Source organism: Eutrigla gurnardus, assembly GCF_963514095.1.
Source record: "Eutrigla gurnardus genome assembly, chromosome: 4".
Taxonomy (NCBI): domain Eukaryota; kingdom Metazoa; phylum Chordata; class Actinopteri; order Perciformes; family Triglidae; genus Eutrigla; species Eutrigla gurnardus.
Window position 1 is genome coordinate 1,656,857 of NC_139918.1, and position 14,191 is coordinate 1,671,047.

General features: G+C 43.1%; 1 protein-coding gene across 5 annotated transcripts in view; it reads left to right on the plus strand.

Moving 5' to 3' along the window:
• The window catches only part of LOC311012026 (mitofusin-1-like), an 87,703-nt gene that overhangs the window by 29,233 nt on the left and 44,279 nt on the right, over window positions 1–14,191 (plus strand). Inside the window, exon 1 of one of the 5 annotated variants that reach the window (XM_084007303.1) lies at window positions 5,517–5,671. The exons of the other annotated variants lie outside the window; for them this stretch is intronic. Within the exon in view, the coding sequence (XP_083863429.1) occupies window positions 5,625–5,671 (47 nt within the window). The 5' untranslated portion in view covers window positions 5,517–5,624. Of the gene's footprint in view, window positions 1–5,516; window positions 5,672–14,191 lie in introns of those variants that run through there. 5 annotated transcript variants of the gene reach the window in all.

Genomic DNA, 14,191 nt, shown 5'->3' on the forward strand with positions numbered 1-14,191 from the left:
CTTTCATTCACAAAACCGTCTTTACATACATAAACATTCATTTTATTTAATTTCAGTGAACCTGTAAGCACGTGACAGCATACCAAATCAGTCACGAGGAGAGTAAAGTATTACCATTTACAGACCAGACATTTTATTGTCAGCAGTCAAATCACAGCATTATCAAAATATCTGCTCATATGTACAGAAATGCAGAACTTAGGCATCCGCTGCAACCCCAAGAACTGATGAGGCAACAGCAGAAGAAGACAGGTTCAATCTATAAAACTGGTGAATTTAGACGAGGAAGCCCAGCTCGCTGCAAGACACACATCCTCCAATGCTGCGCCTTGAAAAAGAGCCCATGAAGTGGCCATTGCCCTCGTTGAGTGAGCAACAAGCCCTGAAGGAGGATCTGCTCTTGCATGCACATATGCCAAGGAAATCAGATCCACTATCCAATGTGCCTGACATTTGGACACAGGCCTGCCCAGTGTGGCTCCACCATATTACACAAAGAGCTCGTCAGTAGAGCGAATCGCCTTAGTCTGGTCAACAAAAGACCAGAGGGTCTGTACACGGCACAGGCTGTGCAGCTTCTCAGCCTCCCCAGAGAGGTGGGGCGAAAGATGGAAAGACTCCAGTACCAGAGGCCTGGAGACAAAACCTTTATTCAAAACCTTAGGCTGAAAGGTTTGCCAGGTTTGGCAGCAGGTGAACCACTCTGTCTCCGTTCCCAAACCTGAGACAAGCCGGGTCTGCGGACAGAGCATTCAACTCACTGACTTGTGTAGCAGAAACAATGGCCAACAAAAAAAGTCTTCAGACATAGAAGACGTCTCTTGGAAGAATGACTCCGCCTCACTCCCCTTGAAAACTGTGCTGCCAGGGGATGCGCCCCTGGAGACACCCCATCACACCAGTTATGGACAACAGAGACTGCTGAGAGGTAGCCCGTGATTGTAGACTCGGCCCGACCCAGGGAACGCTGCCGTTCAAGGGCCACACATGAAGATTCAGGGTCTGTGGGTCTGGATGCCATATCCTCCCCTGTCCCTGAAGGTGACCTTCCAGCAGTTCATGGACATCCACCATCCATCGTCTCTGTGGCCAATTTGGTGCCACCAAGAGTACCTGGGAAACCTCACCCTCCTGAGAAAAGACGACAGGAGAGGAAGCGGGGGGAATGCATACAACCTCACATTGGGCCACAATAGGCTGAGGGCATCCGTCCCAAGTGGTTCTGAAGGGCCGTGCATTGACGACCATAGAGGACAGCGGGTGTTCTCTCTGGTGCCAAAGAGGTCCACCTCTGCCCGACCGAACTGGCGCCAAACCTGCGGATGCAGGCGCAACTCGCCAGGATGGGGACCTCCCCTCGACAGCAGGTCTGCTGCAGCATTCTGGGGGCCCGGAAGATAGAATGCCCTCAGCATACGTTTGGACTGTGCCCAGAAGAGCAGCCGCCACACTCTTGCATGCAGGGACGGAGACTTCAACCCCCCCTGGCATTTGATGTAGGATACGACAGTTGTCCGTGCAAACTATGACCTGTCTCCTTTTCAAAACTGGGAGAAAGTGTCTCAGGGCCAGTCGAACTGCCTTCATTTCCAGGAGGTTGACATGCAACCCTTGCTGCACTGGACCCCGTAGGCCGTGAACAGACCTGCCCTCCCAGACTGCTCCCCACCCCGACTGGGAGGCATCTTTAGTTATGGTCACCCTGCAGCTTCCTTGGCCCAAGCGAGCTGCCTCTCGGACAGCCTACGACCATGTCCAAAGAAGGACTCGGAGGCACCCATGAGACAAGGTGAGCATTTTCCACTTGTCCGTGGGCAGGTGGATCTTTTGTTGACCAAACCATAATTGGAGCGGGCGCGTGTGCAGCAATCCCAAAGGCACCACCTGGGCAGCAGCCGCAAGGAGGCCCAACATTCTCTGACACTGCAGCACTGACACCGACCTGCTTGAAATGCAGCGCGTGACACATTCTATGATTGGACTCCTCCTCTTCTGTGTAAGGCATGCCTTCATGGTGACAGAGTCCAGAATTAGACCCAGATACTCTCAGATACTGACCTGGCGGCACCAGGCAGCCCTTCTCTGCATTGAGGTGGAACCCGACTGCAACCACATGTGCCAGCAAAGCATCTGTGTGGCCTAGCGCTAAGCCCTCTGATGGTGCTCATACTAGCCAGTCATCGAGATGGTTGTGGGTCCTTTGCTGCATGTCACATCTCCCTCTCTCTCCCATGTTTCCTCTCTGTCCACTGCAAAAAAAAAGAAGAAAGAAATGAAGATGATCTTGCTCTTCTCTCTTCTTAGTACTAAAATAATAAGCACAGATTTTAGCAGATGACAAGAATAAGCATTGTTATGCAAGATCATGAAAAACCAGCCCAAATGAAGGGCGGGGATACTGCTTTTGTGATAAAGTGACAAGAGAAAAGCCAACCTTAGTAAACCTGGATTGTAATGCCACTCCAAAGCAATAGTTGGCGATAGAGTGCCAAAAACCAACACTCGCTCTCTCAATAACAACTGTCAAGGAAGAGCAACAAAGCGGTCTCTCTCCTTTTAGTGATTGTCTGTTGCACGCAACGAGCGATCGTCACTTGCAACAACACACAGCAAACAGCCTCACGGAACGCTAGTGCTAAACAATTAAGCAGCCCGACTACAGACAGGAGCTGTGAGGGATCAGTCATTCAGATTTTGAATCTCTCAAACAGGTATAATCTTACCGACAAGGAGTAGGAAAGAGAGAGAGTGGGTGGGTGCGAAGCATACATATAGGGTGGAGCTGCACACCCACAGGTGCGATTAATTTGGTATAATGCTCCTGATCCGAGGGTAAATGTCACGTGGTTACAGGTTAACTGAAATGAAATAAAATGTTAATTTCTTTAGTAAATATTCTAATTTTATTTGGGTTCCAAAGCTGTTGAGCGCCTCAACATATAAATGTAATATAGCTTTAAAATATTCAAAATGCAGAAGTGTTTATACTGTATGTCCACAAGCTCCTCCGTTGGACGGATCCAAGTCGTAGCTAGCTCTTTCCTTCTCCCAACAAAACATGGTGGGATTACTGGCGCCTTTTGCAGTTGTTGCTGCTGTGTCCAGTACACAAGCAGGCAAAGCAAATTAGTTTTTCCTTTAGAAAGTCCATTATTTCCCTGACACTCACACAGTGGATTAATGTTTCTCAATCTTGCCTCGTTTTCTGGAAATTATACCTTTAGCTTCCAATTCATCCACATAGTCAACATGCTGTATGTGGTAGCATATTTTTCTTTTGCGGAGACTTAATGTGGCAGTCATTTTCATCTATTTAATTGTCTTTTACTTACTAGATAGTAAATGAGTTTTAGCTTTTTCCGTCAGTCAGCAGCAGTTGGTCTGCCCAGGTGGAGCTACTCACGGAGGTATGCTGGGTGCTCGGAAATCAGTAACTTTCAACTGCTGAGTCAGGCTCCCTCTAGTCTAAAGTGTTTGACCGGCGCAGCCAGGTACATTTCATTAGACAGACAATCATTCACGCTCACATTCACATCTACAAGGAATTTAAAGTCATCAATTAACCTATCCCCATCCTGCATGACTTTGGACTGTGGGAGGAAGCCAGAGAACCCGGAGAGAAACCACGCTTACACGGGGAGAACATGCAACCTCCACACAGAAGGAATCCAAGCCCGTCCCACCTTGCAGCCATTCAACTTCCAGTCCCAAGAAAAAGAAACAAAAAACAGAAAAATTGAAGTGAAGAAGGAAAGTCATCAAGAAACAAAGTGACCGCCAACGTGGGAAAACCACGGACTTCCTTTCAGTTCGGAGCATTTGAAGGCGTCACAGGGATGAGAGACAGTCGACACTGTTGGGTGAGGGAGATGAGGTCCCAGAGGCTCGCCTGCAGTTCCATCTACCGCCAAAGAGGCAACGTATCTCAAATCTTACGGACTGCCACTTTAAAGGAAAACACCACCGCATTTCCATACTGAACTATGTTCTGCTCTGATGTTAGACGAGGTGATACATACCTCCCTCTCCTCTGTGCGTGCACTCAATGGCTCTTGAGCGCACTCCGCGCAGCGCTAATTTGCTAGCATATAGCTTGTCCTTAGGATCCAAAGGGGGGTGAAGTTAGAAGCGACCAAGCACTTCCACGTTGTCCCTATTTAAATACGGTTACGTGAGTAGTTACACGACCCAAGTTTGGTTACACAAAATGAAACATGCCAATTTTTATAAGCGGATAACAAGGATAACTATATAGTATGGCGGAATAACAACTGGAAGCACTTCGACGTCGGCGCAGTAATATCATCACTCAAAACATGACGGGACTATATACCTTCTGCTTGTTTTCACAACCCTGTACGATGCACGTTATAACCATGATGTTTGATTGTTCACAAACTATCTTACTACAACCTGATGCTTCCTCAACTGTGCACAAACTACTACAGCTGGTGCAGGCGACGGCGTGCAGGTCACGTAGGTTCTATTGACGGAAGTAAGAGGGGGAGCGGAGTGATGATATTACTGCGCCAACGTCGAAGTGCTTCCAGTTGTTATTCCGCCATACTATATAGTTATCGTTGTTATCCGCTTAGAAAAATTAGCATGTTTCATTTTGTGTAACCAAACTTGGGTCGTGTAACTACTCACGTAACCGTATTTAAATAGGGACAACGTGGAAGTGCTTGGTCGCTTCTAACTTCACCCCCCTTTGGATCCTAAGGACAAGCTACATGCTAGCAAATTAGCGCTGCGTGGAGTGCGCTCAAGAGCCATTTAGTGCACGCACAGAGGAGAGGGAGGTATGTATCACCTCGTCTAACATCAGAGCAGAACATAGTTCAGTATGGAAATGCGGTGGTGTTTTCCTTTAACATTCTTCAAGCCATTCAATAAAAGGGACAAGGTCTGTGAACTCGCGTTCATATAATGGGCAGTGGCCCTCCATCAGGCAGTTTTACCATTACTGTGCTCATGGTGGTTGCGTATCCAGCTCTTGCATACATTCAAGTTCTTCCATCATATTACAACAACCACGCAAAAACAAAGAGTTGGCCTGCAATGCATTCAGATCCTCCAAGCTTTTTCAATGTATGCAGAAGCAATTTTAAAATAATTTTCAAAATGTTCATGTAGGAGCTTTTTTGCCTGTTTAGCCATGTTGCTATGCTCAAAGGCTTGAATGAATGCTCTGTAGTCCAAGTTAATACGGGAATGTTTCTAACTGGTGAAGTCAGTGAACGTTGCTGTTGATCCAGAGCTGCTGTAATCTCATTCTGTTGTACATCCCTCCGAATGCTTCCTCTTTGATTTGCAGTTGCATAGCTTGTGTGAAATCCGATGATGGTAAACAGAGAACAGAGAGAGAATGTTTTGTTTCAGGTAGATTAGGTTCATGTTGGTAACTGGCACTCCCACCCGGGATATATAATCCCTCCTGCGGGTCCTGGGTCTTCCCCGGGGGCCCCAGTTGGACGCGCCCAGTGAACCTGCAGAGGGAGGTGTCCAGGAGGCATCCTGATCAGATGCCCGAACCACCTCAGCTGGCTCCTTTCAATGTGAAAGAGTGTTGGCTCACTCCTTTGCCTTAATGAGTTCCTGAAATAGGAGCATACTCCTTTGCCATGTGGTTGAGTTTTAAAAATCGAATTCTGTTGAGTTTCCTTTCCAGGTAAGAATTCATGCCATCTGATGGAGCTTTGGATGCACTGTTGGTGTCTGAAGCTTGAAGGATTGTTATTTGAGCTGCTTCTAGCACAAGCCTGCCTTCTTCTCCTGAGCTGTTGTTCTTGCTCTTCCAACTCGTGGTTCTCTTTTAAAGCTCCTAGTAACATAGTACTTCTGGTACTTTGCACAACGTGCCTGTGAGTTTTACAGCCCGTTTTGGTTTATGTGATTTTGTTTCCCTAATGTCATTGGAGTGATTAGCCTGCTGACTGTGAATCAAGTCATTAGTGGTAGCCCCAGTGCCTCCCCAGCCACGTATAACATATTTTCACCATTGCTCACGTTTTCCATTTCGACAATCCCGCACAAAATGGACTCACAATAAAGTCGGCTACAAATATTGGAATTACGCCTCAAAATGTGCACACTAAATAAAAAATGAAGGCCATTTTTGTTTAGCGCGCGACACATCCTGCTGGGTTCTGCTGAGCCTATAGCTCAAACCACCTTTTGTTACCACTACCTGCAGACACCATGATCACGGGCAAAAAGCGTTTAATTTCCTGCCATGCAACTCACATATATTAGCAGATTTTAGCGACTAAATCTACAGTGGACTTAGTCAACCAAATGTTTCATCCATCAGTCTGTTATGGGATGGTATTACGGTGTGAATATGCAATACAGACACAGATTAAACAGCTGTCATACAAAACATGTATTTTTATTTTATTCTCAATGTCAAAAACATGACCGTGGCTTTTTCACAAAAGATAATCTCACATAAAATAAGGCATGGCAACCTTTCATACACAAGGCAGACTCAAAGTGCTTTACCTCGTATCATGTCATACAATAAAGTGAGAAAAGAGAAGAATTTAAAAGAAAATAAAGGCAAAATGAAAATGTATTACGGAAAGACAAGGAGAATAAAAACATATTTGCAATAATAAAAAAAACTGCAGACATTAAAAGATTTAGCAGAAAGCTATGGTGAACATAAAAGTTTTCAGTCTAGTTTTAAAAGTGGTCAGAGTTGGGGGAAGTCTTACATCTTCAGGAAGTTTATTCCAGCTATGTGTTGCATAGTGACTAAATGATGCTCTCCCGTGATTTGAGTTTACTCTGGGAATCACTAACAGATTGGTCTCAGAAGATCTTAGTGGTCTAGAAGGCTTATGTAGTGGGAGCATATCAGTGATATACTTCTGCCCTAGACCATGTGGTGATTTATATGTGAGCAGGAGGATTTTGAAATCAATCCTCTGACATACAGGGAGCCAATGTAAGGATTTAAGAATTGGTGTAATGTGCTCACATTTTTTGGTCTTTGTATGAACTCTAGCAGCAGCGGCAGAGAGTGAAGGTGTTGAATTACTTTAAACCTTTAAATCTTACTTTAAAAAATTATCTCAGTTTTGTCCTCATTTAGTTGTAGGGAGTTTTGGCACATCCAGTCTTTGACTTGCTCAATGCACTGGCACAGAAGATCTACGGGGCGATGGTCGTTTGGTGATAGTGCTACATAGATTTGGGTGTCATCGGCATAGCAATGGTGGTCAATGTTATTATTTTGCATGATTTTTCCTAGTGGGAGCGTGTAGATGTTGAATAAAGTCGGCCCCAAGATTGAACCTTGGGGGACTCCACACGTTACATTGGTAGGTTCTGATACAAAGTGGCCAATGGAAACAAAATAGTTCCTATCTTGTAGATATGACTTGAACCAGCTTAACCTGTCTAAAAGTATTGAGTGGTCGACAGTGTTTTGCCAGAGTCTGTGTTAAGACGGATGTTAGAAGAGGTTTAATGACTGCAGTTTTGAAGGCCTTTGGGAAATTGCCTGATTGAATAGAGTTATTAACTATTTGCAATACGTCTATTGATAGGCAGTCAAAAACATTCTTAAAAAAGTTGGTAGGTAAAGCATCAAGGCAGCAGGTGGATGATTTTAGATTTGTCACCGTTTCCACTAGAGTATTAGAGTCTATGGCATTAAAGCTTGCCATGATTGCTGTGTTACTTTTGCCTGAACAGGGTGGTGATCCAACTTTTTTGTTTGAGATATTGATGGCGCGTCTGATGCCTTCAATTTTATTAGTATAAAAGAATGCAAACTCATTGCATTTCTGCGTGGAGTGGAGTTTAGCTGGTATTTGTGTTGGGGGGTTGGTCAGTCTGTCAACAGCTGCAAATAGGGTTTTCACTTTATTAGTGTTGTTGTTTATGATATTGGAGAAGTATGTTTCTCTCGCACTTTTTAAGACTAAATTGTAGGCCCAGAGGCTCTCTTTACAGATGTCATGGTGAATATGAAGTTTAGTACTCCGCCAGATTCGTTCAGCCTTCCTGCACTCTCTTCTCTGGGCTGTCACAACAGCAGCTTTTCTCCAGGGTGCCTTTTGCTTACCAGAAATCGTTTTAACTGTAGCAGATGCAATGACATCTATGACATTCAGAATTTTGGAATTAAAGATGTTTACAAGATCATCAGCATGACATGGGTTTAGAGGTGGTAACGAGGAGATGGCATTTTTAAAGAGTACATTGGCATGTTCATTGATGTACCGCTTTTTGACCTTATTTGATTCTGTTTGTGTGTCAGGAATGAAAGAAATGTTAAAGAAAACACAGAAGTGATCAGACAATGAAGGATCAGTCACAAAAACATCAGAAACATTGAGACCTTTTGTGATAATCAGGTCCAGGGTGTGTCCCTTACAATGAGTAGCCTCTTTCACATGTTGAGAAAGGTCAAATGTGTCTAGAATATTAAAAAGTTCTTTTGCACCCTTGTCATTCAAATCATCAATATGAAAATTAAAGTCACCAGTTATAACTAGGCAGTCAAAGTCAGTGGAGATGCTAGACAATAATTCAGTAAAATCATCGAAAAAATTTGACGAATATTTAGGTGGCCTGTAAATAATTAACAGGAGAACTCTGGGAGAGCATTTCAACACAGCACAAAGGTATTTGAATGATGGAAAAACACCAAGTGACATCTGTTTCCCCTTAAATGTATTTTTAAATATAGCAGCAACCCCTCCACCTCTTTTCCCAGATCTACATACATCAATAAAATTATAGTTGGGGGGTGCTGTCTCAATCAGAATGCTTGCACTGTTATTTAGTTCTAGCCATGTTTCAGTTAAAAACATAAAATCAAGTTTAGAAGTGGTAATAAAACCATTGACTCAAAATGATTTGTTATTAAAGCTCTAGTCTACGATTTCAAAGGTTTGAAAAAAACATCCCCCCGCCCCACACACACACACACACCCCACCCCTCTGTGCTCCTCTGAGCTCGTATCGTTCCCCCCTCGCAGCCTCCCACCTCCCTCTTATTTTACGAAAATAGTTCACCGAAATGTGTTTCTGAAAACATTTTAGGCAAGAAATAAGCTATGCAGTTGCTGAATCTGTCTTTATTTCAGATCAACAACAGTCAGTTTAAAAAATTATCAAGAGCTTGCGGGCAGTGGCGCCGTCTCTCAAAAACTCGCCGCGCCGGCATTGCACGGCTTCTTACATAGACAATGAATGGGAACATTCCCTCCGGGTATGAACTCAGGCAGGACGCTGTTTAGTTTCCCGGTGTGTCCGGGACTTCCACAACATGTACAAAGCAGTAATAGTGTTTATTACGGCCATGAATGATGAAACATTATCGGTGTAAATGCAGCGGGTGCCGGTCGGATTTCTCTCTCACCCCGACTGCATTACGTCCCCGATCCCAAACTGCTCGGCGATCACTTGCCACAATCCCCCCCCCCCCCCCCCCCCTCTTTGATTTTGAGAGAATAGGAATGAGATTGTTTAGGTTAACAGTGTGTTCAAGTTTCCCAATGTTTACTCTCTTGGTTGTCAAAACAGGAATGCAGAAGGTGCCATGTTTTGATGTAGGCGACCTTGGGTCCAGCTGATAATGCGGTCTACTGCTGAACCCTTAAAGTGCACAAGAAAATTCACTACTGTTAATGTTCACATACCTCAAATAACTGCTAGGCTGCAATGCCTTAGAATGCCTTGCTACTCTGTGCAAAAACAAGATTTAAACAGAACATTAGTGCAATTCTCAAATGTAAAATAAAATATATAAAGTAAATAAAAAACACCCGCTCTCTCAGAATGAAGATACAGGTAAATATCAAATTAAACCAAAGAGATTTGAAAAGAAAAACAAAACATAAGTAAAAAGGAAATATGCATTGGTTGTAATGTCATTGCACACAAAATGAAATATTCTTCTGTTAATAATTAAAAGTATCAATAAGCTCAACTCAAGACAAGTGAATTAAATGCTAAGCTGTAATGCCATTATTCCATTGAACAAACAAAAATCTCTCTGCTCTCACATTAAACAAAACAAATACCAGATCATTAACCCTCAAGTTGTGCATATACTAGTACAGGAAATGCCGTAAATAGCAATGAATACAGTTCTGTTTGTTTCTGTTCATTTTAAGGAAAGCACTTCGCTCTAACATGACCCTTCCTCTGTTGCGCCGTCCTCTTGTGAGGTCACCTGTGACGCTGAATACCCTCTCTACAAAAGCTTGAGAAGCTGACATAGCCAACGAGTCTAATGCAAAAGGTCTTAAACTGTGATCAAATCTGTCACTCTTTCCCAGCCAGAAATCAGTTCCTGTGTCCTTAGTTATGGGATGTGAAAGTTCTTCCTTGTACTTGATGATCTGCTGCCTGATGCTGGTTGTGGAGGAGGTGCGGCATTTAGAGAGGAACCTAAACACTGGCTGCTTTGAGGATGGTGCTGCGTCTGGTTCCTCAATAACCTCTTCTTCTGCATCATCTTCAGACTGGTCCTCCCCTGCTTTGTGTGTGGGAGAGTGTTCTGCCTGTTTCAGCAGTTCCTGGAACAATAACACCACACTAGTCCAATAACCTGTGTTGCAACTTGCGAAAGAGATCTGTCTCACACACACAATATTTATACTCATTACTTCAGCGAGACAATCATCTAATCAATACAGTTCAGAGGTGGTTTCCTTTAGCTTCTATTTTATTCCAAGTTTAGCTGAAACACTGTGGTTTAAATGACCTTAGCATGTATGCGTACCTTCGCATGTATTTCTGGATGAGTAAATGTCACTTCAAGTTAGTGGTGTTTTTTCCCCCGCTATTTTGGGTTTTTTTTTTTTTCAGTTTACAGATGGTCTTGTAGTCCTTGTTGTCATATGTGTAGTGTGACCAGATGTCGGTTCTTCATTTGCGTCCTAGACCTAGCTCTGACATTTCTGTTGTTCATGAGACATGCCGATAAAATATCTGAAATCGAAATGCAGTATGCAATAAATCCTACTCCAGAGCTACACCAACAAAAAGTTAATCTCCAAATGGAGTTACATCTACAGAGAAAGCAGAAAAAAAGCATACTGAGATCTAAAGGGATGCTGTATAAATATGGGGATAAGGCAGGCTGGCTGCTGCTCTCCAGCTCCAACACCAAGCAACATTGTGACACATCGCTCAAATTAAGGATCAGTCGGTTGGTCTTACAACATGTCCCTTGAAGATCAATGACACCTTTAAAGCATAGTACTATTCCAAACTTTATACTTCTGAACCCCTCCTACCGGCTCAAACATGAACATATATTTGGACGGCATAGACTTTTGATATCTTAACACAGTTATGACTAGATCAACCAATAACCCGAGGGGAAATATGTGACAGTATTAAGGAAATGAACAATGGGAAAACACCGGGGCTGACGGGCTGCCATCTGAGTTTTACAAGAAATTCTCCACTCTTAGCCCCTTTATTACTAGATATGTTTAACCATTCCCTGTCTATAGGAACACTGCCAAAAACTTTGACGGAGGCGTCTATTTCAGTTATCCTTAAAAAGGATAAGAACCCTGCTGAGTGCAGTTCCTATCGGCCTATATCACTTTTTAATGTCGATGTAAAAATATTAGCAAAAACACTCGATAATCTCTGAGGAACAAACTGGCTTCATCAGAGGTCATCAGCTGTCATCAAATATAAGACGTCTATTAAACATTATCTCTGCCCCATCCAATGCTATGAAGCCTGAAATAGTGCTCTCAATGGATGTGAAAAAAGTCTTTGACAGGGTAGAATAGGGGAACTTGTTTAGGGTGCTTGAAAAATTCGGGTTTGGGAAGACATTCATCACATGGATACGCCTGCTTTATTCATTGCCCCTTGCCCGTGTTAACACAAACAGGCAGTACTCAACATACTTTTCCCTGAATCTGCCAACAACAGTTGTCCACTGTCAACTTTGCTGTTTGCCAATGCCATCGAACCGTTGGCCATTCTGCGAGAACAACAACGCATCTGCAGGGTATCAGACGAGGCAGCACTGAGCATCGTGTCTCTTTGTATGCAGATGATTTACTAATTCAACAGACCCCATCACCTGTGCTAATGACATCAAACAGATACTAGAAAAGTTTGGTAAATTTTCAGGCTACAAAATCAATCTTCAAAAAACTGTGTTTCCCAATAAACTCTGAAGCCAAAATGCTAGCACATTCACTATTTCACCAGAAAATTTTGAATATGTAGGGATAAACATCACAGATTTATTCCAAGGGTTACATAAAAATAACATTACCAAACTAATTACTAAGGTGAAAGCTGACCTACAGAGGTGGTCCAGGTTGCCAATGTACACATTATAAAAATGAATGTCTAGCCTAGATTTTTGTTTATTTTTCAATGTCTACCTCTCTTCCTGACAAAATCTTTTTTCAAGAAGCTTAACCAAATTAACTTCCCATTCTTGTGAGCAAGCAAGTTTGCCAGAATTAACAGAAGAGCTTTGCAGGCAGCAAGACAAGAGGGTGGCCTGGGCCTGCCTAATTTCATGTTCTACTACTGGGCAGCAAATATACAAAAAATACTCAGCTGGTGGTATGAGACTGAGTTCCTCACTTGTATCTCTGACATGTTCCCCTCTACCATTCTCAGCCACAAAGTATACCTCAAACCCTGTAATCCTGTCAACCTTGAAAATATGGCACAGTTCCGCAAACACTACAAACTAAATAATTTCATCCTCCTTGGCCCACGATGCTATAATCATACTTTCTTACCTTCCAAACTAGACTCTGCATTTACACTTTGGAAGGAGAAAGGTGTCGCATCATTCCGAGATCTGTTTGTAAATGGGACGTTTGTTGAATTTAAAAGTTTGTCAGAGGAGCATGGGTTGCCACAAAGCAACTTCTTCTGCTATCTTCAGATACGCAGTTTTGTTAAAGACCGTTGCAGCACATTCCCATCTCTGCCTGCAGACTTACCAGCGGTTCTTGACAAGCCTGAAAGCCTGGCAAAGATATTGTCTGTTATACACATATATCCTTCAATCCAATCCCTCTCCTCTGATAAAAGTTAAATAGCGGTGGGAAAATCAGCTAGGACTCAAATTTGAAGACTCCTGGTGGGACAGAGCCAAATTTTAAGTGAATTACTCCTTATCCTGCACCCATCTTAACTTAATACAATTGAAGTGCTACATAGAATGCATTTCAGCAAAGCCAAATTGTTGAAGTTTTTCCCTGGCAACAGCTAGGCCTGTAATAGATGTGCCTTTGTCCCATCTGACCTGGCCCATACCTTCTGGCTATGCTCAAAGCTAACAGGATTCTGGAATATTTTTTTTAAGATTATTGCTCCCTGTCCATTTATTGCTATATTTGGAGTTCCCCTAAACCAACATGAATTTAGTAAGCAGAAATTACATTTTTTAGCATTTGCCTCTCTGATTTCCCGCAGATGTATTCATCTACATTGGAAGTCACCCAAACCCCCAGCAGTTCAAGCTATGGTCTAAAATTTGAAAGGTTTGAAAAAAGCATCCCCCCCCCCCCCCCCCCCCCCACGCACACACACAAACACACCCACACCATAAGCTATGCATTTGCTGAATCATCTGAATCATTTTGCTGTATGCACGGCTTCTCTTTCATAGACAATGAATGGGAACATCCCCTCCGGGTATGAACTCAGGCAGGACGCCGTTTAGTTTCCCGGTGTGTCCGGGACTTCCACAACATGTACAAAGCAGTAATAGTGTTTATTACGGCCACGAATGATGAAACATTATCGGTGTAAACGCAGTGGGTGCCGGACGGATTCCTCTCTCAGCAGGAGAGTGAGCGAGGATTGGATCGGAACATTTAGCCAATAGTAGCCATGTGGATGGCTACTATTGGCTAAAGTTTGGCTCAATTGACAAATCTTCCAAATCGTAGACCAGAGCTTTTGGGAGACTGATTTAATGTCATTCCTTAAGCTAGAAAAGATCAAAATTTCACTTAGAGGATCGACTGGGAGATTCTACACTACATGGCAGCCCCTCCTCTCATATTTTGATAATGTAGCTGCGACCCCTGCAACATGAAGATAAACAAGACTTATTATTATTATTTATGATATTGTTATTGGTAAATGGTCCTCATATTATATTATTATTATTATTATTTTAGCCAGTTGTATCTGTACATTGACATTGTTGCAGTACAAGTTA